Here is a 26,824-nt window from a genome sequence, read left to right as displayed (position 1 = left end):
GGCAACTCTAGCACCTGACAATTAGTTCAAGATAATCGAATGAGGCATCTGTAACACTTTCTGAAGACATGACATCTCTGAGCAGTGTGTTTATGGCACCAATTTTCTCCACGGTAACTGCTACAATGTTTCACAACTCGGAGATCGATATCGTCATGCCACCAACTTTTTCCGTCTTAACTCTTAATATATTGGTCTCTTTTGAAGTGGAATAAAGTAAGATATTATAAAGAAACAGACAAAAAAGGTAGTCGTTAAATACATTACCCAAAGAAACTACTCCCTCAGGCCTCAGACACAACTCAATGGACATGCAACACATTATACTCTTGAGAGCCTCATCATGTGTATAAGTGAGAAGCCCAATATTACAATGGGCCTGGTCTCTTTGTAAAAAAAAGAAGAAGATGTTATTGTGCAATATCAAAGATAAATAAATATGGGTACAAGTTGGAAGTAGTAGATAAATACAAGGACCATTTCCATAACTATACGAAACATTTCGTATCACTTTTCTCTTGTCTCGTTTATGAAGGCATCGGACCAAAGCAAAAGCAAAAACATGTAATCTGTCAGTTGATGCGATTTTTCGAACTATGGCATCTGCGATGGCGACATGGACGCCAAGCTCTCTCCAGCTCAGGATTGCCCTCAACTGTCGGAGCTTCAAAGCTGCTCCGGCGAGAGCGAAGTTGACGAAGCTCAGTCCCCGTCTCCGGACGTCATGCGCTGCACATAATGCAGAATCGGGTCGCGGGTCGGATCGTTTTCGCGGGTGGGCTGATTCAGGAGACGATGAGATGAGTCCGGATTCTGGCGGTGGCGATTGGTATAAAGGTACGAACTTTTTCTGCTCTGAGTTTGTCGGAAAACGAGATTGGTCTCAGAGATTTTGCTTAATTGAGTGTAAAATGAAGATAAAGGTTTTGCCTTTTATTGATTTTCAGGAACACTGGTCTCTGGAGTGGCTGCTGGGATGGTTCTCTTCGTTGGGCTAGCTTTGGGAGCTCGATCTTTCAAGAGACACGTGTTAACTAGTATGCAACTTAACTTTTTTTCTCTCAGTGTCTGATTACTATGTAGTTGATGAAGCATATAATTTTGGTGAAACTGTAGGACCAAAAGTAGAAGTGATGGTTTCTGAAAGCTCAAGTGATCAAGTCGGGGAAGCTAGTCATGAGAGAGGTAATCTAATGGACCAAGATGAAAAAGAAAGCTATAAAGGTATGGACATGGATCTTTTTTAACTTCTTTTCATCTTCAGACATGATTGTACAACGAATTTATTGTATTTGCATCATGTGGTTGCATGTTTGACGTTCCCTTTTATGGATGTTAGTTTAGATTCACCACTTTTGGAGTCAAAATCCGCATCTACAAGCAAAGAAAACCACGAGGCGAACAAATCTTCAGAAAGCCGAGCTGATAGAGTAGATACAGATGCTTCTCAAATCCCAGACGAGGAGAAGAAACACCGGTGTTATACAGGCATACCTGCTCCTTCCACGGTTCCACAAGTAAACCCCTTGAGTCCTATCTTTCCAACAGTTGTGGACCCAATTCAAAGTCAAATGTTTGCAGCTTTACAAGCATTAAAGGTACTTTTCTTTTAGCTCTATTAGACTATTGTGAACTGTTTCTGATGTGTTTAAGAACTGATATTTTAACTTTGTATAGGTTATTGAATCTGATGCTCGGCCTTATGATTTATGCACACGCCGTGAATTTGCTCGTTGGTTGGTTTCTGCAAGCAATGTTCTATCGAGGTAGGTTTTTGTTCTCTCCTTGAAATATTTCACGGCCTCACATTGTGAAGACACCTTCATCGGTTTTTACAGGAACTCAGCATCGAAAGTGTATCCTGCAATGTACATCGAGAATGTTACTGAACTTGCATTTGATGATATCGCACCTGAAGATCCTGATTTTCCATTCATTCAAGGTGATCGATGGAACTTTTTTTTTTAACGTTGATGCTGAATCATGAAGCTTATGGATTAATCTTTTTTTCTTCATCTTTCGTTGGATTATTTATAGGTTTGGCAGAGGCAGGAATTATCTCAAGCAAGCTCTCTAACCATAACATGCCTTCTGCTGAGAGCGGTCACCTTAAGTTCTCACCAGAAAGGTAGATATATGCTATTGGTTCATTCAAGCACATACGCTTAAAAGAAATCTGAAAATAATTAATATATTTAAGTATATAATTCTGATTTGGATATATTCGTATCTCGGTTCGTGTTGGGTTCGGTTCTAGTTCTTTAGATAGCAATGTTTTAAACCCGTTTGGATATTGGGGTTTTTGCCAAAACTAACCCACAACTTGATTTTAATCCCAAACCTATACCCAAACTTGAATCAAATGCAAAACTAACCTAAAAGCCTAGTGAAATTACAGCTCAGTCCCTTGTGACCAAACAAAAAAACAGAAGCCATTTTTACGAATATAGCCCCAGTAAATCGTCTGAGTCGTCTGAATTGTTGGAAGTCGTCTAGACGACTGAAACTTCAGTCTTCTAGACGACTGAAACTTCAGTCGTCTAGACGACTGAAACTTCAGTCGTCTGGTACCAGCTTATTTTAAAAATAATTTATAAATCTTGTAAAAAATATTTTGATGCGTGAAAAATAAAAATCAAGTAATTATAAACAGTTTTAAGTGATATAAATTAAGATATGATAAAATTGATTTGTTTTGAAGATAGATGAGTGGAAGTAGTGTATCATTATATTCTTTGGTTTAGGAGTTTGGCAAACATATGTTGTAGTATTGTATGTATTGTTAGGGTTAGATCTTGGAAAACTAAAATGTTTTTTTCAAAAATTAGTTTTCACCAATATGTGTTTATTTCTGTGTATAGTAAACACTTTTCAAGTTTGATTTGATTTTATGAAGTGTTTAATTAGATAAATAAGTTTAGGGGTTATGTTTAGGGTGTGGACGACTTATATTTCGGTCGTCTGTTGAATAATTTACACGGACGACGTATATTTCAGTCGTCCACATCGTACCGAACCTTTAATTTTACCAATGTACGTTTTAACCTAACCGGATCATTTACCGGACATATAAAAGCTATTTTTTTCACTGTTTCACAATTTTACGAAACCCTAGCGCCGTTTCTCTCCAACGGCGATTTCGAAGGCGATAAGACGAAAACCCTACCGTGGTCGTGTTCCGCCGTTATCTTCGCCGGTAATCTCTCCGATTACGACGAATCTCGTTTCTCCTTCATGCCGTAGAGTATTTTCGTAGTTTAAACTGACCGTCCGCTTCTTTTTTTCAGATCTGAAATCTCGTTTGCCAAACTCCGCCGCCGGTATGTTATTTCTCATGTATTAAGGCGTTTAGCCGCCGGAAAAACCCTAAATATTTTAGTATTGATTCTTCTTTTCCCTTCGATTTGCAGATCTGTAACGGCTTGGGGCCACATCTTCTCCGACCATATCTTCTCGGACAATATATTCTCCAACTGTAAGTCATTCGTCTTTTGTTTAAAAGATTTTGAGATTGTTGTAGTCTTTTGCTGAAAGATTACCCAGACGACTTCCAGGAAGTGAGAAGACTACTCAGACGACTTCCAGGAAGTGAGAAGACTACTTGGACGACTTCCAGGAAAGTCTTCTACTATGTCTTACTCTCTGGACGACTTACATGTAAGTCGTCCAGAGAGTAAGACATAGTAGAAGACTTTCCTGGAAGTCGTCCAAGTAGTCTTCTCACTTCCTGGAAGTCGTCTGAGTAGTCTTCTCACTTCCTGTAAGTCGTCTGGAAGTCTTCTATAGCATTTAGCATAGTGCGCAACCTATGTGTTTGAGATGGTTGTTTGTGATTATTTGCAGGCCTTTAAATGGATTTACCAGAATTCCCGCCGAGGATGTTTACATTAGGAGAAGAGCCTGATGCAATCAGGAGCATTTCGTATCATTCTGATGACACGAAGTTGTTTAAAGCTCTATGTGATTGTCTCACAGCTGACGAATATGAGGATCTGAAGGCGTCGAAGTTAGGAGTGTTCATCAAATTCAAGGAGCTTGACTTTGGTTGGACTTCAAGGCTGGTACATTTTATGCTCTCTTTCCAGCTAGACATCAAGAAGAAGTTTGAGCTCTGGAGTCTTGTCGTTTCACAACCTGTGAGGTTTTCACTGATAGAGTTTGAATACCTCACTGGGCTGAACTGCGATTACATCAAGGACCTGGAAAATCCAAGGTGTGAGGTTACGACGGAGATGGCTGCTTTCTGGGAGAAGATGGGTGTTGATATCGATACTGGGCCAAGTATTGATCAGATAACAGAAGCATTTTACAACTGCGACGAGTGGTCTCGGGATGATCGCATGCGGCTGGGATACCTTGCCATCTACGCAGGGTACATCGAAGGGAAAAAGTTCTCATCCGCTACATCAGCTAGTCTTGCAAGGCTAGTGATGGATTTAGAAAAATTTGAGAATTATCCATGGGGGAGAGTGGCGTTTAAGGTGCTGATGGATTCTCTGAAGGCAAAAGACTTGACGCAAACTGGTTACACTGTTGATGGGTTCATACAAGTGCTCCAAGTGTGGGCGTACTATGCTCTGCCAGAATTGGGTGCTAATTATGGGTCTCCCGTACCAAACAGACCGTCTCCACTGTTGCTGGCTTACAAGGGTGGCAAAAGACAACGCAAATTTTTTAAGGCTGCTATCAATAAACAGGTACTTAACTTCACTCCTAAGACTTCTCAGACGACTTAAAGTTAAGTCGTGTGGAAGTCATCCAACAAAAGACCACTCAGACGACTTACTTATAAGTCGTCTGAGTGGTCTTTTTGTTGGAAGACTTTCAGACGACTTAACTTTAAGTCGTCTGTGATCAAAATACTTCTCAGACGACTTAACTTTAAGTCGTCTGTGAACAAAATACTTCTCAGACGACTTAACTAAGTTTATATCTTTTATTTATTGCAGACTATCGTGAAGAACTTCGTTCAGAAGGATTTTGATGAAATGTTTCCAAAATGGGACGGAGACGTAGATGACCCTGCCGCGGATAACATAATTAAAGTCATGTTTAATGATCCTGGATGGGAGTGGACCATGGAATGCTGGCCAGTCACCGGTACTCGCAAGGTTGTGAAGATGGAAGTGATTCCAGTGAAGAATGAAGTGAGTCCCGTGAAGTCAGAGAGTGTTGTGAAAGAAGAAAGTAGCAGACCTCGGAAGAAAGCTCGTAAAGGGTCTTCTGTTTCTGCTGAGAAACCTGCGGCGGGTAGTGAAGGTCAGCAGATTGAAAAGACCTTGAAGGACATATCTGATGCCATTAATCTTGGCTTTGGGACGTGTCTTAAGGAGCTCAAGTTACTGGCGGATAGGATTGAAGCTGTGGAGAAGAAGGTGGGAATCACCAACAGAGGGGGTTCATCTGATGATCGTCAACTTACAACCACTTCAAATCCACCAAAACCTGTTGACGAACCCGGGGTTAGTACCAAAACCTCTCCCAAAATTGCAGAGAAGAGAGTCACTAGGCAATGTGTTAGGAAGAGTCAGGACTGATGTGATTTGTTTCTTGTGTGCTTTGATGAACATGTGTGCTTTGTTTCTAGTGTGCTTTGATGAACCACTGTATGCCTTGATTCTGAACATGTGTGCTTTGTTTCTAGTGTGAATTTGATCTTTTGTTAATAGTTTTTAAACACACTGTGAACTCGAAATTGCAGAGTGAAAGTGTGAATGGGGCGAAAGCAGGACAGAAGGAAGCCAAAGAACCGAGTCTTACTACAGAACCGAGTTCCTCGAGAGAGCTCTGTCTTGTGAGTCCTGCAGACGACTTACCGAGTGAAGATCCTAGCCTTCTTATATTGGACAAACAAGTTTCGACCGCTTCAGATTTACTCGTTGAAGAAGCTAGAAGGCAGACAAAGAAGGAGACTGCTTTGGTGAATCTCCGTAAAAAAAGTGTGCGAGAAAGGAAGCTTGCTCCCACACAGCAAACTCCTTTTAAGGGAAACAGCACTGCCAAACAGATCATTCCAAACAAACAGGTTGGCGGAGGCTATGATCCTTTTGCACCCATTGACAAGATGAAGTCGAAGGAGCTCACTGCATGGGTGCAAAAAGATCCGTAAGTTGCTGTTAAAAATATGCTTACTTATATTTGATTAAAAAAAGCTTCCATTTGATTATTTACATTTTGTGTTTGCAGTTCTTATAAACTGCCTCTGAAAAAAAAACCACGTAGATGTCGAAGTCGATTCTATCAGGTCCTCCGAACCCCCTTAGAATGGCTAACCGACCATGTAAGTCTTCTGCTATTTTCTTACTCTTATATAAGTCGTCTGGTAGTTATCTGGTACTTTTCTGATTTGTATAAGTCGTCTGTGAGTCGTCTGTGAGTTGTCTGTCAGTCGTCTATGAGTCGTCTATAAGTCGTCTGGTAGTTATCTTACGTAAGTCGTCTGTAAGTCGTCTCTAAGTCGTCTCTAAGTCGTCTCTAAGTCGTCTGTGAGTCGTCTGGTAGTTATCTTACGTAAGTCGTCTGTAAGTCGTCTCTAAGTCGTCTCTAAGTCGTCTCTAAGTCGTCTCTAAGTCGTCTGGTAGTTATCTTACGTAAGTCGTCTGTAAGTCGTCTCTAAGTCGTCTCTAAGTCGTCTCTAAGTCATCTCTAAGTCGTCTGTGAGTCGTCTGGTAGTTATCTTACGTAAGTCGTCTGTATGTCGTCTCTAAGTCGTCTGTAAGTCGTTTGTAAGTTTTTTTGACTTGTATTGTTTTATATGCAGCAAATGGATGCTTTTATTAATATACTGAGGCAACGGTACCAAAACCATCCAGAACATTTCAGGAGCGACAGAATGTGCTTTCTTGATCATGTCTTTTCTCGGCAGTGGAGGGCCTCCTACCCTGATTTTAAGAGCGACGCTCCTGATGCCAACGGTTTAGGAAGAAGACTCCCTGGTGGGGCGTGGAATTATCATGCAGGCTTGATACCTTCTTTTTGCCAATCTAAGAAGGTTTGGGGGGTGGATGTGGATGATATCTATGCACCTGTGAACTTCAAGAACGAGCATTGGATTGCTATATGGATATCGATCCCTAAGAGGCACATCGTCGTCTGGGACAGCATTGTCTCTCATATTAGGCCTGCAGAACTCGATGAGGTAATGGAGCCTTTTGTCACAATGGTCCCTTATCTGCTTGTTGAGTGCGCGCTCTCTGACGAACAAAAGGTTCAATACACATTGGAGCCATACACATATGCGAGACAAACCGTTGGAGTACCTCAGTGCCGAGCTGGTGATTGTGGGGTTTTCACTCTGAAGTACATCGAATGTCATGCTCTTGGGATAGAATTTCCCACCGCGTTTGACAAAAAACACGGGAAGACCATCAGGGAGAAGATGGCGCTGGATATATTTCGAGAGCTTCCTAAGTGCCATGAATGGGAAAACCAAGACAATGATGAGAACCTGGCAACGTATGATTAGATATTGGATGTGTTATTGCGATTGTATTTGAACTTGATGCTTTTGTGTACTGTTGTTAGGTAGATTAGGGGATGTTAACAGGGTCAGGATAGGATGATGTTTTTTGTAACCTATCCTCACACCAAACTAGAATTCCGTAGGAAATTAGTTTGGTAGTGCAGTAACCTTTCGGAATATGTAATGTTTAACTTGTATTTTTTAAATTGCACTGTTGGAATTAGTTTCGGAATATGTAATGCTTAACATAGAAGGTCTACAAAGAAAAGTTCATAAAACATATAAATTCATAACATAGAGTCTACAGAGAAGTTCATAAAACATAGAAAATCATTGGACGACTTACTTAAAGGTCTTCTGGACGACTACAGAGAAGTTCATAAAACATAGAAAATCATTGGACGACTTACTTAAAGGTCTTCTGGACGACTACAGAGAAGTTCATAAAACATAGAAAATCATTGGACGACTTACTTAAAGGTCTTCTGGACGACTACAGAGAAGTTCATAAAACATAGAAAATCATTGGACGACTTACTTAAAGGTCTTCTGGACGACTACAGAGAAGTTCATAAAACATAGAAAATCATTGGACGACTTACTTAAAGGTCTTCTGGACGACTTACCAGAAGAAAATTCTAATTAAGACGTTGGACGACTAACCAGAAGGTCTTCTGGACGACTTACCAGAAGAAAATTCTAGTTAAGACGTTGGACGACTTACTTAAAGGTCTTCTGGACGACTTACTTAAAGGTCTTCCACGTCAGTTCTTACATTGTGGACGCTTATGGCCAGTTTCTTTGCAGACTGAGCACCTATAAACCCTGTGTTGCTTCCGGGGTTTGCGTCCTCTCATCCTGGATAGCTCCAACCAAGATTGCCATCTTGATTTCTTCTGTCTCCCCGGACCACGCTTTACTTCCGGAGGAAAGCATGTGCGTGCCTCAACAAGTTGTCCAACACAAGGATATATATTCTCTGAGTATCCTGCAAACAAAGTATCCTTTGAGTAGACCGGCCACACAAGTGTGGAGATATGCACACCAGCTGCTGTTCCAGCTGCTATAGCATGAGAGCAAGGTATTTTCTCGACTTGATAGACACCACAATCACACTTTTGAAGTTCCAGATCAACATTACAGTCCCTATTGCCACCTTTCACAAAGAACTTCCATCCATCAATTTGTTGGACTCTCAGAGTATACGCGTTCTCCTCTCGGACAGCAAGCAAGTGTTCAACACCCCGACTATGTTGAGTTGTAAGACTCAAAGCATCTCCTCTCCTTTTCCAGTACCACCTTCCTAGCTTCTCCCTTATGAACTCCAGCAGGAACTGAATAGGAAATCCTCTTGCTCGCTTCAGTGCGGAGTTAATTGATTCAGCGATATTGCTCGTTTTTAAGTTGTACCTGTCTCCCTGACAATGAACCCTAGACCATAGGGTCACATCGGCTTCCTCCAGATACTCAGCAAGATCCGGATTTGCACTCCGTATCTCATCCATGTACCGATCAAAATCGTAAAGTGTATGAGCATAAGCAGCACCTTTCACCAAGTACAAGAGATGCTTCCCTTTATACTTTTTGACAATATTCTCTTGAAGGTGATAATAACATATTCCTCGGGTTGCCCAAGGAAACACCTTTTCACACGCATTTATAATGGAGGCGTGCCTGTCGGAGACTATCACCAGAGGATACTCATCAGATACACAGCTCGCCAATTTTGTGAAAAACCATTCCCAAGATTCATCATTCTCACCATCTACGATCCCAAAAGCCAATGGATATATCTGAAAATTACCGTCTTGTGCGGCTGCAACCAACATAGTACCCCCATACTTCCCACTTAGGTGAGTCCCATCTACCACAATGACCCTTCTCTGATACTTAAATCCTCTGATTGAAGCTCCAAAAGCAAGAAATAGATACTTAAATCTATTCAGAGAATCAAGTTCTATAGCTGTGATAGAACCCGGATTTGCTGCCTTGATTTGCTCCAAATATGAAGGCAGTCGCTCATACCCGTCTTCCGCTGATCCTCTCACCATTTCTTGCGCATATAACAATGCTCTGTATGAAGTGGTGTAATCAAGTGTCATGCCAAACATGTTCTTCATTGCATCTTTGATATGCTGCGGATTCAACCCATCAATGATTCCAACTCGATCTATGAAAAGTCGACCAATGTACTTCGGAGTACAACGTTTCCGCTGAGCGATTCTGTCTGGGATGGAACATGTATGAGTTGCCAAATACTTGGTTACCCAAAACGTTTTAGTCCCATGTTTCACACTTGCTCGGACCTTCCATTGACAACCACTAACACGACATGTTGCCACAAACAGAGTTTTCGTTGACTTGAATATTCTGAAGGAGAACCTACGCCTCACCGCTGTCAACCGCAACTCTGAAAGCAGTGCATCCTTACTAGCAAAACTCTGGTTGACATAGATTCTGTCTGCAGATGATCCTTCTCCTTCACAACCATATGCCCCTTTGTAATCATCAAAACAGATTTCATCATCTTCTTCCTCATCCTCATCTTTAACCTTTCCATACTCACTATAATCCTCAGCATCAGCAACAACAGGGATGTCAGCATCCTCCTCCCCATCATGATCCTCAGCTTCATCCCCCTCTTCAGCTTCATGCCCCTCCTCAGCTTCATCCCCCTCCTCAGCTTCATCCCCCTCTTCATCTTCATCGCTCACATCAGCTTCATCCCCCACCTCAGCTTCATCCCCCTCCTCAGCTTCATCCCCCACATGATCTTCATCCCTTTCCTCTGAAACCGTTCTCATCTTGCTAAAGCTTGATACACAAAGACGTACTTCATGCGTTTTAGTTATCTCGAGCAAGTTCCGAACTTGTCTATCACTTGTAACATGAATAGGAGGAAGGTCTGGAGCCATCTGTTGTAATGAGTAGGTTAGCTCCACAGACTCTGTGTTCATGTCCAGGTTATAATCTTCTTGAGCCATTGCAACAAGATCAGCATGTGTCGAACTTTCATTCAAAAATAACATTCTCGCTCCTTTGAAATGATCAACCACAAAATTCCAACATCCATCTTTCAACAACCATTCTCCATACACTGCATGTAACTGACGCATCATCTGAAAAAGTCAAAATATAACACATTAGCAAACTTAGAACAAAGAAAACGAAAGTTTATTAAAGACTGACGCGGACGACTTCAATCTAAGTTGTCTAGACGACTAAACTATATGTCGTCTGGTCAACGCAGAGGTTATTTTTGCAATTGACTTTGAAATCTGTAACCTGAGACGACTGAAAGTTAAGTCGTCTACTATTGTTTGGTTTCAAAAAAAATTCCAAAGAACCTAGACGACTTACATTTCAGTCGTCATAGGTTAGTTTTGCATTTGACTGGATAATTTCAGAAGTTTGACTTCCCCAGACGACTTACATTTCAGTCGTCTGGCGAAAATTAAAATAATAATATTTTTTTTAAAGTAAACGACTTACAATTAAGTAGTCATAGGTTAGTTTTGCAATTGAAAAAAAAAACTTCAAGATTTAATTATATACAGACGACTTATAATTCAGTCGTCCACGAGACGACTGAAATGTAAGTCGTCCAGGATTTACGAGGTTTGACCAGAATCTCGGAAAAAAGTCCTGGACGACTTACAATTAAGTCGTCTGGTGGACGACTGAATTATAAGTCGTCTGTGTATAATTAAATCTTGAAGTTTTTTTTTTCAATTGCAAAACTAACCTATGACTACTTAATTGTAAGTCGTTTACTTTAAAAAAAATATTATTATTTTAATTTTCGCCAGACGACTGAAATGTAAGTCGTCTGGGGAAGTCAAACTTCTGAAATTATCCAGTCAAATGCAAAACTAACCTATGACGACTGAAATGTAAGTCGTCTAGGTTCTTTGGAATTTTTTTTGAAACCAAACAATAGTAGACGACTTAACTTTCAGTCGTCTCAGGTTACAGATTTCAAAGTCAATTGCAAAAATAACCTCTGCGTTGACCAGACGACTTCCAGGTAAGTCGTCTACAGCCAGACGACTGAAAGGTAAGTCGTCTACAGCGAGACGACTTCCCAAGTAAGTCGTCTGACGAACAGATCTGGAAAAAAACTCGATTTCATACCTTAAATTGGTGAGATAAGTTCCTTAGCATACATAAGGCTTCTCCAAGCACACAGAATCACAAACGAAAGTCACCCACCCATAATCGTTAGCTTCTATGACTTTATGAACCATAAAAATTTTAGAATCAAAATCTTGGGTTTTTTTAGCTCATTGTGGAGAGAAAGTGAGAGATATGTTGTGTTTAGTTCACAAGAATGGAAAAAGAAGAAGGGTAAATCGATTTTGGGAGCATTAAGAGCTTCAAATTGGTTGTTCATGGTGGTTGTGGTATTGATGACAATGGCAATCTTGTAATTACTTGAAGATGATGAGGGTGAGAGAGTAAAAATGTCATTTTCGAAAAAAAAAAAAAAAAAAAATTGATGGCATTTTCGTAAATTATATGAACTTGTGGGGTGAATAGGGCAAAACCAATTTTCAAAAAAAAGGGAGGTTAGTTTTGTGTTTGACTTTAAGTTGTAGGTCAATTTTGCAAAAACCCCTTGGATATTTCACCAATTTTGGTTCGGGTTTGGTACTAATTTTTAGGATCAGATTCGGCTGGGTTCTTCGGATTTGGTTTTTTTTTGCCCAGCCTTGACTCTTCTCATAATCTTTTTTTTTTCTCTACAGTCCTCTTTCACGTCAGGATCTTTTGAGCTGGAAGATGGCTTTGGAATTCCGACAGCTCCCAGAAGCGGATAGCAAGGTTCTTTTGTCTATTTTTGCCACATTTAGTCATTGACAGTGTCCTAAACCTTACACAACTAACTTCCTTCTTTTTCAGAAGTTGTACCAACTTTCTGGCTTTCTTGACATTGATAAAATAAACCCAGAAGCGTGGCCTGCCCTTATAGCTGACTTATCTGCTGGAGAAAATGGAATAACATCAGTTGCCTTTGGTGAGTTACATTCTTGCTTCTTAAGTAAATCATATCAAGTTCAGTTTTTTGAAAGGCATGCGTCTCATGTAGGGCGTACCAGATTGTTTCAGCCGTCTAAAGCAGTTACAAAAGCCCAAACAGCTGCGTCTCTTGCAACTGGTGAAGCTTGTGAAGCAGTTAGTGAGGAGCTAGCTCGTATCCAAGCAGAGGCTATGGCTGAAAACGTGGTTTCTGCCCATAACGCGCTGGTTGCTCAGGTGGAGAAGGAGATCAACGCTACCTTTGAGAAAGAGCTTTTGAGAGAAACAGAAACTGTAGATGCAGTGGTGAAATTAGCTGAAGAAGCGAAAAGGGAGCTGACAAGGCTTAGAGTTGAGAAAGAAGAGGAGACTCTCGCATTGGAGAAAGAACGCACGTCGATTGAAACAGAGATGGAGTCTCTTGCAAGGCTACGAAACGAGCTTGAGGAACAACTTCAGGGGCTTGTGAGTAACAAGGCAGAGATGTCGTTTGAGAAGGAGAGGTTTGGTAGACTTCAAAAGCAAGTGGAGAAGGAGAACGAGGAGATACTACGCTTGCAGAGTGAGCTTGAGGTTGAGAGGAACGCTTTATCCATAGCCAGGGATTGGGCGGAGGATGAAGCGAGAAGAGCAACAGAGCAAGCAAAAGTGCTGGAAGAAGCTAGAGGGCGTTGGGAGAAGTATGGCCTGAAAGTGATTGTTGACAGAGACCTCCATGAACAGACAACAACCGAGTCTACGTGGTTGAACGCTGGGAAGCAATATTCCGTCGAAGGAACCATGAACAGAGGTGAAAATGTGGTTGCTAAGCTCAAGAAGATGGCGCAAGATGTAAGAGAGAGATCCAGAGATGTTATCTACTCGATTGTAGAGAAGATAAGGCTTTTGATATCAGCTTTGGAGAAACAAGTTCGTGGAGTGAGCAACAAAGCCAAACAGGTGGAAATGAAAACAAAGTCAAGAGCGGAAGAGTTAAGGAAACAAGCGAGCTTGAAGATTTGTGAGATCAGAGATGTCTCTATGATGCGAACTAAGGAGGTTGTGGAAGAGTTTAAGGATAGAGTATGGAAACTCAAGTCAAAGTAGGTTTTGTGAGGTTTAGTTGTCCTCAACAAGTCGCAGCACATCACCGGCTAAAAAAATCTTAAAAGCTTTGTATATTTTTGTTGATTTTAGCTTTGTTTCGAGTTGTTTATCTTTAAAGATTTCTGGATGTTAAAGAATTTCTTCTTGGAGTAAACTTTTTCTTGGCATGTATGGTAGAATCTAAAATCTTCCAAGAACTTTGGAGATATGAAGAATCTGAAAAGGGATTTGTCGGACAAAGAAGCAGAAAATAGAAATATATTTTGTTGTAAGAAAGATTTATTTCGGCAAAGTTTTTTTTTTTTTTGTTAAAGTTTAAGATATATTTATCCTAAGATAATTTATTTCGGTAAAGTTCTTCGAATAGTTTCGTCTTAGATAACTAAAAACACTTGGCGAGTCTTCAATACTTGGGAAGTTTTAGGTTGGGAGTTTGAGATTATTTGTATTATTGATAAAGCCTCTGTCGTTCAAATTATTCAACACGTGAAATTTAGTGCTATTAAATTTGTTATTTGATAAATTATATTAAAGTATACTGTTATTTTTTTGAAGTTATGAATTTAATAATTATTCCCCTAGTCATTTAACGTGTTTTGGTGGAGATTTCTAGGAAAAAAACTAATTTCATAATTGTAAATGAAATTCTACGATGCTTTGACTAAAATAATAGTACACTTTTAATTCACGTAAACTCATATTTAATTAATCCATTGTGACGGTGAATGAAAGTCAATTTTTTATAATATAAATGAATGAAATTAAATATAAATCATCATATAATTTTTTTCCATTTTAAATTAGAAAAGAGTTAATATTTATAATATTTTAAAAATAATTATAAGTTAAATTATCAAATAAAATAACTAATTAATTTTCTATATGATCTTGTTATTCTAAATAGGAAATATAAAAATTAGAAAATATCATTTAAAGTGTAGAATAATTTTATACGTGATAATACATTTTATTTTAGTGGAATAATGTATAACTAATGATCAAAATACTTTTGATGAAAATTAAGGAATAGTTTTATTTCAACCTTTTCCGTAAACTACTAGTTACTACAAAAATTATTTTCCTTCTCAACGTTATGTGTAATGTTTTTCGACAATGTTAACCTGAAAATCTAAAAGTTTTGTCTGTCATGGAAAATCTCACTCTTCTTGATTCATGTTCTTAACTTCTTTTCCTAACTAGGACTGAAAACAAAAGAGAATGTACATAATTTTTAGCACGCACAACCATCAAGGCATCAAATAGGGGGTTTATAAAGCTTCTTTTTACGCATATAATCTTCAATAGGCCCCTCAAAAATGCATAATTCACTAATTGGTACCATCAAATATTTCCGATAATGTGTGTTGAACTATCTTTGCTTCCAGCATTTCTACTACTTTTTGTGAACCATGTATTGAAACACCTCCCTCGACAAATTGATGTTGCCAACAGAAGATTTACTATTCATAAAACACTATTCATGTAAAGAGTAATCCTGAATTAAATTGTCTTAAATAACCAAAACTCGTGTTTGGACACCATTTTTAGAAAATAATGTTAAATTTACGATAAAATCAGATTTATAAAAATTATAAACACACAATTTATTCACAGTTTCTGCCCGATTTTGCCTATTAATATGTAAAACAAACTTCTTTTCTTTTGTACTACCATTTCACCATGCATTGTAAAACACGTGTTTTACGGTTGGACGGCTAGTGAGAGAAATAAACTGGTGGATCAAGATAACAGCGAACGCTATAGAGGTAATGGACATGGACCATTTAACTTCTTCTCACATTTTAGACATTTGGCATACCCACGTTTTAAAGATTGTGCAAAATTAGGTAGTGAGAGTGATTTCACAAATAAAATGCCTTTGGTTTGTGCTGGCTGAATGTGGTAAATAAACATATTATTAACAACCTAAAATAAGATAAAGTTCAATAGTTATATATATAAGTAAAAAGATTGAGGCGAGTTTACTATAAATACTTCATTAGGTTGATTCCCACATTTCACCTGCAAACATTCTGATATCGATAAATATTTTTTTCTTACACATTTGGAGAGACATTCGAGATGGATCAATTTCTTGGCGTGTCTCAGTTTTTGTACTTGTTTTTCAATGTTGTCGTGATAGTTCTTAGCCTTATGTTCTTGAAGCTTTTTAAGCGTTGCTGGATATCACCGGTTAGAGCTCAAACGAAGCTTAGACAAAACGGATTTGTCGGTCCAGCTACTAGTTTCCCTTTGAGTAATTCTTGGGTAGGTTCACCAACCAATAGTGTTTGAGTATTTGATATTTGATATCTTTTAAAAAAGGAAACAACATTAAATTTCCAAATAAGATTATCTTTTTAAAATAAAACAATAAAAATACATAAAAATAGTTACAAAAAATAAATAAATAAATATTTTTAAGTTTTCAGCAAAATACTAAACCCTATATCCTAAATCTTAAACCCTAAACCTTAAACTTTGGATAAACTCTAAACGTTTGAAAATCCTAAACCCTAAATCATACATTAAAAACTAAATTTTAATAACACTAAACCCTAAATCCTAATCACTAAACCCTAAACCCTTGGGTAAACCCTGAACACTTGGATAAATCATCATAAATCATAAACTGTAAATCAAAAATATTTAAAATTAAACTCTAGAGATTATGATTTATCCAAGGGTTCAGGGTTTACCCAAGGGTTTAGGTTTTACCCAAGGGTTTAGGGTTTAGTGATTAGAATTTAGGGTTTAGTGTTATTAAAATTTAGTTTTTAATGTATGATTTAGGGTTTAGGATTTTCAAACGTTTAGAGTTTATCCAAAATTTAAGGTTTAGGGTTTAAGATTTAGGGTATAGGGTTTAGTATTTTGCTGAAGACTTAAAAATATTTATTTATTTATTTTTTGTAACTATTTTTATGTATTTTTATTGTTTTATTTTAAAAAGATAATCTTATTTAGAAATTTAATGTTGTTTCCTTTTTTAAAAGATATCAAATATCAAATACTCAAATACTATTGGTTGGTGAACCTATAGGTTCACCCTAGGGGGTGAACCCAAGAATTACTCTTTTCCTTTAGGAAACTTTAACGACATAAAGAAGCTAAAAATAGCCTTGGTGATGGCGGAGAAGAGAAAATCTTCCACCATAATCAACCATGACATACATTCCATTGCGCTTCCACATTTTGCTCTTTGGCAACAACAATACGGTACATAATAACTCTCAGTTCTTTCCGGAGATTTGGACTATAATTTTTCTAGAATTAGTACTAGTCTCTATTAATATTTATGACGGTTTCACAAAATTGTACATTCTTATTTTACCAAATATTTGGATTAATTAACTATATGTAAATGTTAACATAATCATTGGTTATACGTGTTATGTGATGCAGGGAAAGTGTTTGTGTACTGGCAAGGCATAGAGCCGTTCGTGTACGTGGCGGATCCTGAATTCTTGAGTGATATCGAAAGGTGTATTGGCGAAGAGTTGGGGAAAACCAAATGTATTCAAGAAAGACAGAGAGCCAATGTTTGGCAACGGTTTGGTTATGGTTGAAGGCGATGATTGGACACGTCATCGCCACATGATTACCCCTGCATTTTCCCCTCTTAATCTTAAGGTATAAATGATTGAAAACTAATCACGTTTTCATATAGTTACAGTGGTTAGTGGTTACAGTCTGAAGATACAAAGTTAATAGCGTTGTTAATCTAATTCACTTTATAGCCTTCTTCTAAATTTCTATTAAATTTCTATGAAATCTCGTTTAAATCAAAGCTTCATACTAGAATGCTTTGTATTCTCGTTGCTTTATATTGATCGTCCTAAATTATAGGGTATGGCAAATATGATGGTGGAATCGACCACCAACATGTTGGACAGATGGGCCATACAGATAAACTCGGGCAATCCCGTATTCGACATGGAGAAAGAGATCGTAGTAACAGCGGGTGAGATAAGTGCTAAAACAAGCTTCGGAGTCACGGGAGAAAACGCAACTCAATTCCTCAAAAACCTAAGAGCCATGCAACTTGCTCTCTTCCACTCACATCGTTACGTAGGCGTACCATTTAGCGGCATTTTGGATTTCAAGCAAACCCTTGAAGCCAAGGGGGTTAGGTAAAGAGATCGACAGTCTCCTTTTGTCGATCATAAATGAACGAAAGAGATCTTTGGTCGAAGGAGACGACCACCATGATCTTCTCGGAAGTTTGCTCAAGGCCGAGAAAGGGGAGTTTACTGCGACGGAGCTTGTGGACGAATGCAAAACATTCTTCTTCGCCGGCGTTGAGACAACAGCTTTAGCGCTAACGTGGACGTTCATGCTTCTAGCGATCCATCCTAAGTGGCAAGACACGCTTAGAGACGAGATCAGACAAGTCATCGGTGATTCCGAGATTGAGTATAAAAAACTTGCTGGACTAAAGAAGGTACGTTACCAAACATAGTAGACGTTTCACGGTTTCTTAGAAATTTTTTTATTTTTTTGTCTAGAAAAAAAAAAATTAAAATGAACCAATCGCAAACCGTCATATTTCAGTGGAGTCCACAAACAGTGCAAAAATACTCAAAAATCGGTTTTTAATTCATATCTTATGTGACCGTTTCTTATGGATTTTGTGGGATCCATGCAATAAAAACCCACTAAGAAACAATTCACGACTTCACGTGCCTCACTATATAATATTTTGGGAAATTGGAGCGTATAACCACAAAAAAAATCGTAATTCATCGTCTAGCTATTTACCCTAACGATTCTATACACGCTGCTACATATATATAATAATACTGTAATACCTTTAAAATTCAACCGGCACAACCTGCTACGAAAATTAATTAAATATCTTAATTATTCACAGCACAAAAGTCATTCGTGTCTTACCCTTGTTCACATCTTCCCTTTTTCACTTCTCTGGTAATTTTGTTGCAGTCGAACAGTTTCCGGCACCGTTTTCCTCCAACGACTCAACAGCTTTTCCATCTCCTGCCTCCTCCCTTTTCAATCGTGTTCGGCGTCAGGGTTCTCCGTTACGGTTTCAGCAGCGGTTAGTAACACACCCTTCCAACCCAACTTCACCAACTCAATTTTTTCTCAGATCTCTCAACCTCCCGTAAGTTCTCCTTCTTTTTCGTAGATTCTCTTTACCGTCTCCTCCTCTGTGCTTATTTTCTTTCAAGTTGGCGCTCTTCTCAGAATTAGGGTGTTATACTTGTTAAGTCTGTACCATCGTCCACGTAAATCCCATCGTTCCCGATACGTAATTAGTCTCTTTCACTTTCCAATTTGTTTTAGGATCTCAAGTTCCCGATACATTACAGATCATTAAGGGAAATACATAGTAAATAGTATAGTAATATAATTTGTTATATGGAATAACATCTGTAATACAACTTGCCTGCGTAAAATCTCTTACGCCAATTTTATTTGAGATGGAACAGAAAAACTATATGTTCAGACTATTCTATTTGAGATGGAATCTATTGACAACTTATTCTACTTGAGATGGAAACTAGCTATTTGTAACGTATGCGCTACCATTTTTCATCAACAATACTGTTTGTAATATAAAAGGTTATTTTCTATATAAAATAGAACGAATTACTCTGTCATAACCATGTTTCCCTCTTACTTTGTTCTTTAGGTTTGGCATGAACGATTTAGGCATTTCAAAAAGATTGTTCGAGACAGGTTTTGAACCCACTGAAAAGACAGATTAACAACTATTTCAACCTCCGTTGGATTGAGGTGATCAAGAATGCATTAGAGGGTTCAATCTTGTTCGTTATTATTTCATGTTCTCTTGATATGAGTTTTGTATCAGTGTATATATATATTTTATATTAGTGTGTATAAGATTTTGTATAGATAAATAATATATTGAACTTAAATGGAATAAAATTTATTATGACATCAAATAAAACAAAATACAATGTGATGTTGAATGAGAATGATATTTATATGATGTTGTCTCTTCCACCTATTTTCTTTAATGTCGTCAATCTTCATTTCCTTCGCTACAATCAATCTGAATTTGGTGTAAGCATTACTTCCTTCTCTGCAATTATAGACACTTCAACATTTGAACAATATGTATTGTATTATATCGTTTGTCACATTTCTATTCTATATTCTCATGTAGAATTGGAAATGCATCTTACCGGTATTTCGAAATTTGGGTTTAGTTTATGAAAGATTGGGGTTGACATTGAATTAGGGTTTATATTTGGGTTAGGGTTTAGTGACTAGAGTTTAGGGTTTAGTATTTAGTAAGTGAGGGAGTATGGTTTGGGTCAGCATTAATTTTTTCATGCAATTATAGACATTTCATAATATCTCCAACATGTGCTATGTCATTTATTTTGTTCCATTCTATTTGGGTTTAGGGTTTATATTTGGGTGAGGGTTTAGTGATTAGAGTTTAACGTTTAGTATTTAGAAGGCAAAAAGGTATGGTTGGGATCATCATTAACTTCTTTTATGCAATCATAAACATTTTATAATTTCACCAATACAGACTATGTTATTTATTTTGTTCCATTCTATTTGGAATTCATGTTTATATTTGGGTTTATAGTTTATATTAGGGTTTAGAGCTTATGGTTTAGGGTTTAGTGATTATAATTTAGGGTTTAGTATTTTGAAGGTGAGAGGGTATATGGTTGGGGACTTGGGGTCATCATTAAGTTTTTTCTTGCAATTATAGACATTTCATAATTTCACCAATATATACTATGTTATTTATTTCGTTCTATTCTATTTGGGTTAAAGTTTATATTTGAATTTAAAGTTTATATTTAGGTAAGGGTTTAGTTTCCATGTTATTTGGTTCACCTATTCTATTTCGTCATCATGAGTAGCAATGTTAAGGAATTGGTTTCTCCGTTACGTTCCCATAAGTTGTAATACGCGTACACTTAGACCACCTCCAATGGTGAGTTTTAACAAAATCCTTAGCATTAAACTTATTATAATAATCTGTGGGACCCATTATATTTAAAAGTATGTGCCAAATTAATCCTTAGGTAAGGATTAATCTTCCACAAATTCTTCACTGTACGCGGGTCCCATCGCCACGTGGAGACCCGCGATTGGCTCTTCCTTTCTTTTTTTTTTTTTTTTTAAGTAAAAAAAAAATAAAAGTAATAAAATAATAAGAAAACTTACCTTGGTTATCGAGATTGAGAGTTTCAGCATTGCTGATGCTCTTAGTATTACTTTATTTTCCTTCGTAATGTCACTATCATACGTGATAATTACAGCTGGCTTCTCCCTGCGTATATGTATATGCGTGTTTATATTTGACACAAAAGCACCACGTCGCCTATTTTAACTATTGTAACTGGTAACTTGTAACTTAAAAGGACATAACCGGCTAAAAGGTGAGCAAAAAGACAGATACTGAATTATGTCAAAATCAGTGTTAGTTACCTAATTTGTCTCTGAAAAATGGCTATTACGCTAATAAGCCCTAATATTTTTTGGGTGAAAACTCACTATATAATTATATGCATGCATATATACATTATATCATTATTTAACTTAAACGCGGTTGAGAATAAATGATAATTTTGGTCTGTAAAATTCAGTTCTCCTCAGTTCCATTTAAAATTCAATGTCAGTTCTGGAGAAGTTTGTTTATCACAAAATAAATTTTTTGTTTTTTTTCTATAATTTAATGCATTTTCTAAGTTATTCAGTTGCTCTTAATTAAATTTATAAAATAATGAATAATATTGAATTACAATAGTCAATAAGGATAACTATTTTAATTATTTTTAATTTGATTAAAAAACTTAAATGCCATACACTAAAATGGAGAGAATCAGACATAAATAATTAAGCTTATTGATGAATTTAATAAAATTTAAATCAAATCACAGGATATTGTTATTAAACTAAATTATGATATAAATTTTAATTCTAAATTATTATATAAATTTTAATATTAAGTAACTTTATATTCATATATATATTTGTATGTTAGGCTTAACAGATTTTAAAGATTGATGATATTGCACTAAGATTTAAGTTTTCATATAATTAGAAAATTCATTTGAGGTGAAACTCAATAGAGGGGTATAGATATAATACAATTAAAGATATATTTTAAAATTTAAAATCAACAGATAATTTTTAATAATAATAATTCTAAAATTGAAATTTTAATAATTTGTTAAAGAATTTTAAATTTAGGACTAAATAACATCTCTAAATCTCGATAAATCGTTTCTAACAATAAACAGAAAAAATTATAATTTAAAATAGGAATTTTAATTTAATTTATTTACATCTGACCCATGGTCAATGTCAAAGGTCACGACATACAAGTCCATAGCATTAGCGCTAGCCTCATTAATCAAAAAGTAGTAACTGTGGACCAATTTAGCATTTACTTCTTGTAAGAATTTAACGAATAGAACTGGGTGATGCAGATGAGCTGGGTGATGAACGAGGTTCTCCGGCTATATCCATCAGCGCTGAACGCACAACGGCAAGCGCGGAGAGACATTGAAGTGAATGGCCGAGTGATTCCGAACGGTACAAACATTTGGATCGATGTTGTGGCGATGCACCACGACGTTGACCTGTGGGGGGATGACTTTAATGAATTTAAGCCAGAGAGATTCGACGGTGATCTGTATGGTGGATGTAAGAATAAGATGGGCTTTATGCCCTTTGGTTTCGGAGGGAGAATGTGTATTGGTCGGAACATGGCCTTCATGGAGTACAAAATCCTCTTCTCGTTGGTTTTGTCCCGGTTCGAGATCTCGTTTTCGCCCGGTTATCGCCATTCGCCAAAGCATGTGTTTTCCCTTCGACCCGGTTACGATTTGCCTCTAATTGTTCGAGCACTTTAAATTGGACGATTTGTCTCTGATTTTCTTTTGTGTTGTTTAAAGTTCAAGAAGTTTCTTTTTAGTTTAAAATCTAAAGTCATTCGCCTTAGAGCAGGCTCATTTGGAAGCATGTAAGTGGGATTCTTGAAAATTACTTTAACAACAAGTCAACAAATGTATCTTATCAAAATTAAATTTATAATATAAGTATAGTTTTATAAAAAAAAAGATAACTATAATTTAAACAATCTTTTATATCAGTAAAATTTAGGATACTGATAAAATAGAACACATAGAAAAGAAGGAAGAAACAAAGAGCGAATACTTTAGGAGCGAATGCACATTCCCTCCTGTAAACATCACAATCCCATCTATACTTACCCATACTATCCATCTCCTCACAATACCACCCAGAGATATGAATTCTCTTCACATCACCCCACATCTACCCACCTCCCGGCAATGCCACTCATGAGTTTGTTGCTCTTCCGATATGTCGGGGATAGACCTCGAGGCTGATCTGATAGCAATCGCCACTGATATTGTTTTTACGGCGATATCGATGCTGGGTCTCTCGATCCCTTCAACCGGTATACTATTCGGACAGTAGGATCTGAGGTAGAGACTAGTGCAGCTAGAGCGTCAGCTGATATATTTTCTCCTCGAGGTATTCTTAATTCAAATTTGTTGAATTGATTGGCGAGATCGTGGACTACTTGAAGATAAACTCCCATGTGTTCTTCTCTAGCTTCGTAATCTCTGTTGAACTGACTAGTCACTAGTGGGAATCCCTGAATGCTTGGATTTATTAGACTCTGATTCATATAGTTAGGCGAAGACCAGCGATCAAAGTCTCGTATTCGGCTTCATTGTTGGAAGCAACGAACCCTAGTCTGAATGACTATTCTAAGACTTTACATGTGGGAGAGGTCAGTATGATGCCTACTCCCGAACCGTGACAGGATAATGCTCCATCACAAGAACCATGTCTTTGGCTGATTTATTTCTGTGGGGTAGGACAGCGCGAGCTCGGTGACGAAGTCAGCGAGAACTTGAGCCTCAGTGCAAGTCCGCAATCAGTACTCGGTGTTATATTCGATGAATTTGATTTCCCATTTAGCTAGGCATCCTGATTGGGTGGGGCTATGAAAAATCATTCGCAACAGTTGCGAAGTCATGACTACTATGGAATGAGATTGAGATTTTTTTGTGCTGACATTATTACTGCCAATGCGAGCTTCTCTATTGCTGGATATCTTGTCTCTGCTCGAGGAGTTTTTTGCTTACGTAGAAAATAGATTTTTTTCACCTTCGTCGTTTCGTAAAAGGACTCCGCTGACTGTGGAAGATGATGTAGCTATGTAGAGGTATAAGGGTTCTGGTTTGGCCAGTATGGGTGGCTCGCTGAGGTAGGCTTTGGCTGTCCAAATCATGTTAAAAATTTAGTGTGTCCGGGGAGTCCTGGTGGTGGTAAATTAATCTCCCCTGGTTCAGAGGTTTCAAACTCAGGTGCATCTTCTCCTTACCCCGGTAAATCACCCATGGTTGAGTTTCGAATCAGTGAGCCTCCAAAGTTCCTTGGGTTTGGTTCTGGATCAATCATGCCTGTTGGCCACGGTTCAGGGGCATGGACACCAAACGGTCCAGGGATGGTCTCTGGAAATTCAGACCTCTGAAATAGAGTCTCTGGCTAATGACCAACAATGACTGGATTGAGACGGATGAGAAAAGAAACAGCTTCCAAAAGAGTGAAAGCATAGAGAGTGTCGGTTGATAGAGAGACAGAACACCAGAGGATTCACAACCTCAGTTCCTCCTCGATTGGGTCAAGCAAAGAGTTCAAATTCGATAACACGAAAGAAGAGAATATAGATAAGGTGGCAGGAAACAGCTGGAGTTTCTTCCCGGGGTTACGGTCTGGAATCAGCTAACAAAATAGAGTCTTCTTCATTACTAAGACAATAACAAACCATGAAGGTGACTCAGTGAGATGGTGAAAAAGTAAGAGTAGTGGCTTAAATTAACGTATACACTGAATAAATAAGCTTAGCTTTGGTTTGCAGTTGCTGTAAGAATAACTTATGTACTGATGTTGTTAGGAACTTCGGAATATTCTTGGATCAGCTCCTACATATACGGTTACATCTTGTTACATTGATATAGTGATAAATACGTCATGACTGGACATAATATTCTATTTATTTTGTTTACAATTTCAAAGAAATATTTTATTTTACCAGAAGTGTTTGAAAAGAGATGGTGAATGTATTAATCATTGGTCTAAACAAGGCTAAAGGTTGTGGTAATGCAATTCTACATTTTCACTTTTGTTCGAGTTTATAGCTGATCAACTTTTTTTTTGGCGTCTAGCTGATGTTAGAGCACGATTAATGAGAATTCTTATGGTAAAGTTTTTAATGGAATATCAAAAAGGGTAAATCTCCAAAATAGCACCTTTCTAAGTTTATATCACAAAAATAGCACTCAAAAACTAAAATGACCAAAATAACATTTTATGTTTTGAAAAATTTAATTTTTTTTATTTTTCAAAATTTGAAATCTTATCCCCAAAACCTCACTTCTCAACTCTAAACCCTAAAACCTAAACTCTAAACCCTAAACCCTAAATTCTTAACCCTAAACCCCACCCCTTAGTGCTATTTTTGTGACTTTTGGCATTGAGTGCTAGTTTGGGAAGAAAAACTTGATTTAGTGCTATTTTGGTCTTTTTCTCTATCAAAAATCGTTTTTTAATTTTTAACTAAAAAAAATTAAGAACTGATTCCTAAAAATTGAAACTCAAATAATAACATAAAATAAATAAAGTGAAATTCATCAAAGAAAACATCAATATACAACAAACGAGGGAAAGACACATCCAGATCACGGTTACTAACGAACCTGAATGATTAAACAATAAGACACAACAGAAAGCTGTGAAGATTCTAAACTTGGTTCAGTTCTCCACGTTGGAGCCGTAATACATTTTTTTTGAAAGCTCGGTATCAGATAACCAAAGAAATTGAACCGGATAAATTAAACCAAAAACGAAATAAACGCTAGGATTGATCTAAACCGGAATCAAACCTCCTTGCTGGAACCGTAATACCTCTTGAAAGCTCTCGGTAGATAAACCGGGATCAGAACACCGAAGAGGTTAAACGACCAAATCCCAAGGTTCACCGCCGCCAAAACTTTCCCGGCGTACATCCGCCGCACCGAAACCGTCCCCTTCCCATACTCCGGAGCCTCCCTTGAGAACTCGTTAATAATCCACTCGACGAGCGTTAGGATCCTCCTAGCGTTGTAAACGACCGGCACGAGGATCCGAGCGGGAGCGGAGAAGCCACACGTGGCAGCTATTCCCTCCATGAAAACCTGACTCGCCAAAAGGAACACGTGCGGTGCAGCGTCACTCACCCCGCGTTTATCGTCCTCTAGGAATCCTTGGAAGATGTAGCAGATCGGAATCAAGAGCCCCACGATCCCCGCGGAAGCTACGTAGAGACGGAAAATCTTGTTGGTGGGGCTTGTGAGAGGAGCATCGCGGTTTGGATTCTTGTGGGGAGGGAAGATTAGTTTGGAGAGGAAGAAGAAGTAGATGAGCGCGAGGAGTGTGAATAAGAAATCTTCGATTGTGACGAGACCACTTGCGGAGAGGACAAGGATCACTGCGAGGATGTTTAGTTGCTGGAAGGAGAATAATCTGGCGGCTGTTGAGGTTTCTCCGGTGGCGTGATGTTCTTCTTCTTTGGGTAAGGCGATATCGTTGTAAGTCGGACCAACACCTCCAGACATGGTTTTGAGTTTTGTAATAATACTTTTTTTTTTCTGAGAGAAGGTGCTTTTTGAAAATGGGATAGAGAAGAAAATTTTTGGGTGGAGAGGAGAGATAAAAGAGAGCGAAGAATGGACACGTGGCGGATGAGAGGAGATTTGAATGGAAGAGGTTTAGAGACGTGGAGGATTCGATTTACAGAACATGTGTTTACTTTGGTGCTCAAGTAGAATGTTGCTATGAATTATTTTCACATGTAAAAACAGTTCTCATGTCAGAATATAATAAAAATATAGTTGTTATGTTTGCTACATATATATAAGTACAATTATTTTGTGTCTTATTTGCAACTTCTAAAAAGTAATTTAGTCATAAAGTAGTAGCAACTTTTATTACTATTTTACCACTACTGTCATATTTGTTTTACTAATTGTCTAAAATACATTATTTCACATTTGGTTTACTATATATCTTTAGAGAATAGTGTAAGAAACCCAAATATGAGTATATCGTTTTATAAATTTGAGTTACTAATAAATTTTAAACATTCACAAATATTCACAAACATGTATCATCCATTTGTATTACACTCATGTATTCATGTATAGTAATTTTGATTTCGCTTAA

At 37.7% G+C, this 26,824-nt stretch overlaps 3 protein-coding genes across 5 annotated transcripts; 2 read left to right on the top strand and 1 right to left on the bottom strand.

The window, feature by feature from the left end:
• Window positions 1-520: 520 nt before the first annotated feature.
• LOC106391370 (protein CROWDED NUCLEI 2-like) lies at window positions 521-13,731 on the top strand. Of its 3 annotated transcripts, none has more exons than XM_022701456.2 (10): window positions 521-837; window positions 948-1,037; window positions 1,117-1,224; window positions 1,345-1,598; window positions 1,678-1,766; window positions 1,839-1,942; window positions 2,038-2,128; window positions 12,211-12,286; window positions 12,368-12,479; window positions 12,552-13,731. In XM_022701456.2, the coding sequence occupies exons 1-10, from the start codon at window positions 597-599 to the stop codon at window positions 13,565-13,567; spliced, it is 2,181 nt and encodes a 726-aa protein (XP_022557177.2). In that variant the 5' UTR covers window positions 521-596; the 3' UTR covers window positions 13,568-13,731. The 3 variants fall into 3 exon arrangements, with proteins under 3 accessions (XP_022557177.2, XP_013687449.2, XP_022557180.2); XM_013831995.3 differs by having other exon boundaries at window positions 12,365-12,479; XM_022701459.2 differs by lacking the exons at window positions 521-837; window positions 948-1,037 and having other exon boundaries at window positions 1,130-1,224; window positions 1,340-1,598; window positions 12,365-12,479.
• Window positions 13,732-17,044: 3,313 nt separating this feature from the next.
• On the top strand, window positions 17,045-18,063 carry LOC106419159 (cytokinin hydroxylase-like). The gene is made up of 2 exons (XM_013859914.3): window positions 17,045-17,200; window positions 17,417-18,063. Exons 1-2 carry the CDS (start codon window positions 17,108-17,110, stop codon window positions 17,702-17,704), a joined length of 381 nt encoding a protein of 126 aa, XP_013715368.2. The 5' UTR covers window positions 17,045-17,107; the 3' UTR covers window positions 17,705-18,063.
• A 7,163-nt stretch (window positions 18,064-25,226) lies between these two features.
• Window positions 25,227-26,302, bottom strand: LOC106391413. The gene has a single exon (XM_013832052.3). It carries the CDS (start codon window positions 26,215-26,217, stop codon window positions 25,501-25,503), a length of 717 nt encoding a protein of 238 aa, XP_013687506.2. The 5' UTR covers window positions 26,218-26,302; the 3' UTR covers window positions 25,227-25,500.
• Between the last annotated feature and the right edge of the window lie 522 nt (window positions 26,303-26,824).

Source organism: Brassica napus, chromosome A2, assembly GCF_020379485.1.
Source record: "Brassica napus cultivar Da-Ae chromosome A2, Da-Ae, whole genome shotgun sequence".
Lineage (NCBI taxonomy): Eukaryota > Viridiplantae > Streptophyta > Magnoliopsida > Brassicales > Brassicaceae > Brassica > Brassica napus.
The sequence above is the reverse complement of the archived record's forward strand: the minus strand, read 5'-3'. Positions and strand labels throughout refer to the sequence as shown.

What these genes read in the sequence shown, in the direction of transcription:
- LOC106391370 (XM_013831995.3), top strand. Translation starts at nt 597, where the DNA reads ATGGCATCTGCGATGGCGACATGGACGCCAAGCTCTCTCCAGCTCAGG. An exon ending in CAAGAGACACGTGTTAACTA is followed by an intron (nt 1,038 to 1,116) that starts GTATGCAACTTA and finishes GTGAAACTGTAG; the next exon opens with GACCAAAAGTAGAAGTGATG. An exon ending in GCAAGCAATGTTCTATCGAG is followed by an intron (nt 1,767 to 1,838) that starts GTAGGTTTTTGT and finishes CGGTTTTTACAG; the next exon opens with GAACTCAGCATCGAAAGTGT.
- LOC106419159 (XM_013859914.3), top strand. Translation starts at nt 17,108, where the DNA reads ATGTTTGGCAACGGTTTGGTTATGGTTGAAGGCGATGATTGGACACGT. An exon ending in TTTCCCCTCTTAATCTTAAG is followed by an intron (nt 17,201 to 17,416) that starts GTATAAATGATT and finishes CCTAAATTATAG; the next exon opens with GGTATGGCAAATATGATGGT.
- LOC106391413 (XM_013832052.3), bottom strand. Translation starts at nt 26,217, where the DNA reads ATGTCTGGAGGTGTTGGTCCGACTTACAACGATATCGCCTTACCCAAA.